Below are 4,361 nucleotides of genomic sequence, written 5' to 3' on the forward strand. Positions count from 1 at the left end.
CGGCGGCAGCTGGACGGGCTCCTGGCGGACAAGGGACGCCTCGAGGGAGAGCTCAAAAACATGCAGGACCTCGTGGAGGATTTCAAAACCAAGTAAAATATCAGAAACCGCACTCTGATAAAGTATCTGAGACCCCAAGCTGGGTCAGGGATGGGCATGGATGTGTTTCCCCAGGGATGGAGGTGTTTTTTGGCTGGGAATGGGGTGATCAGTGTAGGGAAGGTGTTTGGATTCTCTTTGTTTGTTGTTTCTGGCACCTTGTTCCTGTATGGGCTGGTGCCTCCATCCTCTGGCCTTTGCTTTGGGGGCTCCCCGGGGTTGGAGGTGGCATTTTGGGGTCTCCTCAGTATTAAAGGTGACATTTTGGGGTCCCCCTGGAGCTGGAGGTGACATTTTGGGGGTTCCCTGGGGCTGGGAGTGGCATTTTAGGGCCTCCCCAGGGTTGGAGGTGATATTTGGGGCCTCCTCAGGATTAAAGGTGACATTTTTGAGGTCCCCCTGAAGCTGGAGGTGACATTTTGGGGATTCCCTGGGGACAGGATTGGCCCTTTGGGACCTCCCTAGGGTCAGGAATGGCATTTTGGTGTCTCCCTGGGGTCAGGAGTGGCTCTTTGGGGCCTCCCTGGGGCTGGGGGTAACATTTTGGGGCCTCCCTGAGATTAAAGGTGGCATTTTAGGGCCTTTCCAGGGGTGGAGGTAACATTTTGGGGCCTCCTCAGGATTAAAGGTGACATTTTGGGGCCTCCCCAGCATTGCAGGTGGCGCTTTGGGGCCTTCCCAGAATCAGAAGTGACATTTTGGGGTCTCCCTGGAGCTGGAGGTGACATTTTGGGTCCTCCCCGGGGTTGGATGTGACATTTTGAGGCCTTCTCAGTATTAAAGGTGATATTTTGGGGCCTCCTCAGGGTTGGAGGTGACATTTTGGGGCCTTCCCAGGATTAAAGGTGACATTTTAGGGATTCCCTGGGGCTTGGAGTGGCATTTTAGGGCCTCCCCAGGATTGGAGGTGACATTTTGGGGCCTCCTCAGTATTAAAGGTGATGTTTTGGGGCCTCCCTGGGATTAAAAGTGACATTTTAGGGCCTCCCCAGGGTTGGAGGTGACATTTTGGGGTCTCCCCCGGGGTCAGGAGTGGCTCTCTGGGGCCTCCCTGGGGTTGGAGATGGTGCTTTGAGGCCTCCTTGGGGTCAGAAGTGGCATTTTGGGGTCCCCCTGGAGCTGGAGGTGACATTTTGGGGCCTCCTCAGGATTAAAGGTGACATTTTGGGGATTCCCTGGGGCTGGAAGTGACATTTTAGAGCCTCCCCAGGGTTGAAGGTGACGTTTTGGGGCCTCCCTGGGGTCATGATTGGTCCTTTGGGGCCTCTCCGGCATCAGGAGTGGCATTTTGGGGTCCCCCTGGAGCTGGAGGTGACATTTTGGGGCCTCCCCAGCATCAGGAGAAGCATCTGGGGCCTCCCCAGGGTCAAGAGTGGCGTTTTGGGGTCTCCCTGGGGTCAGGAGTGGCCCTTTGGGGCCTCCCTGGGGTTGGAGGTGACATTTTAGGGCCTCCTCAGGATTAAAGGTGACATTTTTGAGGTCCCCCTGGAGCTGGAGGTGACATTTTGGGGCCTCCCTGGGGTCAGGAATGGCCCTTTGGGACCTCCCTGGGGTCAGGAGTGGCATTTTGGGGTCTCCCTGGGGTCAGGAATGGCTCTTTGGGGTCTCCCTGGCATCAGGATTGGTCCTTTGGGACCTCTCCAGCATCAGGAGTGGCATTTTGGGGTTCCCCTGGAGCTGGAGGTGACATTTTGGGGCCTCCCCAGCATCAGGAGAAGCATCTGGGGCCTCCCCAGGGTCAAGAGTGGCGTTTTGGGGTCTCCNTGCTCCCTCCCCAGGTTCGCTTTTTGGAGCAGCAGAACAAGATGCTGGAGACCAAATGGAGCCTCCTCCAGGAGCAGAAAACGACGCGGAGCAACATCGCTCCCATGTTTGAGAGCTACATCAACAAYCTKCGGCGGCAGCTGGACGGGCTCCTGGCGGACAAGGGACGCCTCGAGGGAGAGCTCAAAAACATGCAGGACCTCGTGGAGGATTTCAAAACCAAGTAAAATATCAGAAACCGCACTCTGATAAAGTATCTGAGACCCCAAGCTGGGTCAGGGATGGGCATGGATGTGTTTCCCCAGGGATGGAGGTGTTTTTTGGCTGGGAATGGGGTGATCAGTGTAGGGAAGGTGTTTGGATTCTCTTTGTTTGTTGTTTCTGGCACCTTGTTCCTGTATGGGCTGGTGCCTCCATGCTCCGGCCTTTGCTTTGGGGCTTCTCCGGGGTTGGAGGTGGCATTTTGGGGCCTCTTCAGTATTAAAGGTGACATTTTGGGGTCCCCCTGGAGCTGGAGGTGACATTTTGGGGGTTCCCTGGGCTGGGAGTGGCATTTTAGGGCCTCCCCAGGGTTGGAGGTGATATTTGGGGCCTCCCCAGGATTAAAGGTGACATTTTGGGGATTCCCTGGGGACAGGATTGCCCCTTTGGGACCTCCCTAGGGTCGGGAATGGCATTTTGGTGTATCCCTGGGGTCAGGAGTGGCTCTTTGGGGCCTCCCTGGGGCTGGGGGTAACATTTTGAAGCCTTCTCAGGATTAATGGTGATGTTTTGGGGCCTCCCTGGGATTAAAGGTGACATTTTGGGGCCTCCTCAGGATTAAAGGTGACGTGTTTGGGCCTCTTCAGGGCTGGAGATGACATTTTGGGGCCTCCCTGGGGCTGGGTGTGACATTTTGAGGCCTTCTCAGTATTAAAGGTGACATTTTGGGGATTCTCTGGGGCTGGGAGTGGCATTTTAGGGCCTTCTCAGGGTTGGAGGTGCCTTTTTTGGGGCCTTCCCAGGATTAAAGGTGACATTTTGGGGCCTTCCCAGGGCTGGGAGGTGACATTTTGAGGCCTTCTCAGGATTAAAGGTGATGTTTTGGGGCCTTCTCAGGATTAAAGGTGATGTTTTGGGGCCTCCCTGGGGTCAGGAGTAGCATTTTGAGGCCTCACCGGCATCAGGAGTGTCATTTTGGGGGTCTCCCTGGGGTCAGAAGGGGCACTTTGGGGTCCCCCTGGAGCTGGAGGTAACATTTTGGGGCCTTCTCAGTATTAAAGATGAACATTTTGGGGCCTTCTCAGTATTAAAGATGAACATTTTGGGGCCTCTCTGAGGCTGGAGGTGACATTTTGAGGCCTTCTCAGGATTAAAGGTGATAATTTGGGCCTTTCTGGGGAACGAGGTCACATTTTGGGGCCTCCCCAGTGTTGGAGGTGACATTTTGAGGCCTTCCTGGGGCTGGAGGTGCCTTTTTTGGGCCTCCTCTGGGTTGAAGGTACCTTTTTGGAGTCTGCCCAGAGTTGGAGGTGGTGCTTTGGGTCCTCCCCAGGGCTAGAGGTGATATTTTGGGGCCTCCTCAGGATTAAAGGTGACATTTTGGGGCCTCCCTAGCATCAGGAGTAGCATTTTGGGGTCCCCCTGGAGCTGGAGGTAACATTTTGGGGCCTCCTCAGTATTAAAGATGACATTTTGGGGCCTCCCTGGAGTCAGGAGTGTCATTTTGTGGCCTCCTTGGGGTCAGGAGTGGCATTTTGGGGTCTCCCTGGAGCTGGAGGTGACATTCTGGAGCCTCCTCAGTATTAAAGATGACATTTTGGGACCTCCCTGGGGTCAGCAGTGGCCCTTTGGGGCCTCCCTGGGGTTGGAGGTGACATTTTAGGGCCTCCTCAGGATTAAAGGTGACATTTTTGAGGTCCCCCTAGAGCTGGAGGTGACATTTTGGGGCCTCCCTGGGGTCAGGAATGGCCCTTTGGGACCTCCCTGGGGTCAGGATTGGCCCTTTGGGACCTCCCTGCATTCAGGAGTGGTATTTTGGGGTCTCCCTGGCATCAGGATTGGTCCTTTGGGACCTCTCCAGCATCAGGAGTGGTATTTTGGGGTGTCCCCGGGGTCCAGATTGGCATTTGGGGACCTCCCCAGGATCAGAAGTGACTCTTTAGGGTGGCCACAGCCCCGAGGGTCCCGCAGGAGCTCCAGGCTGGTTCCCTGGGTGGAGAACGGAGCAGCTGCCCTGCAATTGTTCAGYGACTCCTCAGTGTCACCTGGGAGGAGCCCCAGAAGAAAGGTGGCCTTTGTCCCTTTGTCCCAGCCCAGCCTGGCCGGGAAATGCCTCTGTGCAGGGAAGGGATGAATAGGACRGGGCTGGCAAACTGGATCAGGCAGGAAGTGCAAACAAACAGCTGATAATCCCCWGGGTGTGTTCTGGCAGAGCCAGCACCCAGAAATTCCCAAAGAGTTTCCAGGGAACGAGGCTTCCCCCAGCCCTGCCCCGTTATTCCAGCTCCGTTATTCCA

General features: G+C 55.7%; 1 protein-coding gene across 1 annotated transcript in view; it reads left to right on the forward strand.

The window, feature by feature from the left end:
* Positions 1-1,877: 1,877 nt before the first annotated feature.
* LOC130587248 (keratin, type II cytoskeletal cochleal) overlaps positions 1,878-4,361 on the forward strand; it is a gene marked incomplete at its 5' end in the record, with an annotated part of 12,919 nt that continues 10,435 nt past the window's right edge. Inside the window, one exon of the mRNA XM_057388218.1 lies at positions 1,878-2,086. Coding sequence (XP_057244201.1) covers positions 1,878-2,086 — 209 coding nt within the window. The remainder of the gene's footprint in view (positions 2,087-4,361) is intronic.

The sequence above is a fragment of the Malurus melanocephalus genome, unplaced genomic scaffold (assembly GCF_030028575.1).
Source record: "Malurus melanocephalus ecotype Western Australia unplaced genomic scaffold, MMel_1.1 scaffold_1683, whole genome shotgun sequence".
NCBI lineage: Eukaryota > Metazoa > Chordata > Aves > Passeriformes > Maluridae > Malurus > Malurus melanocephalus.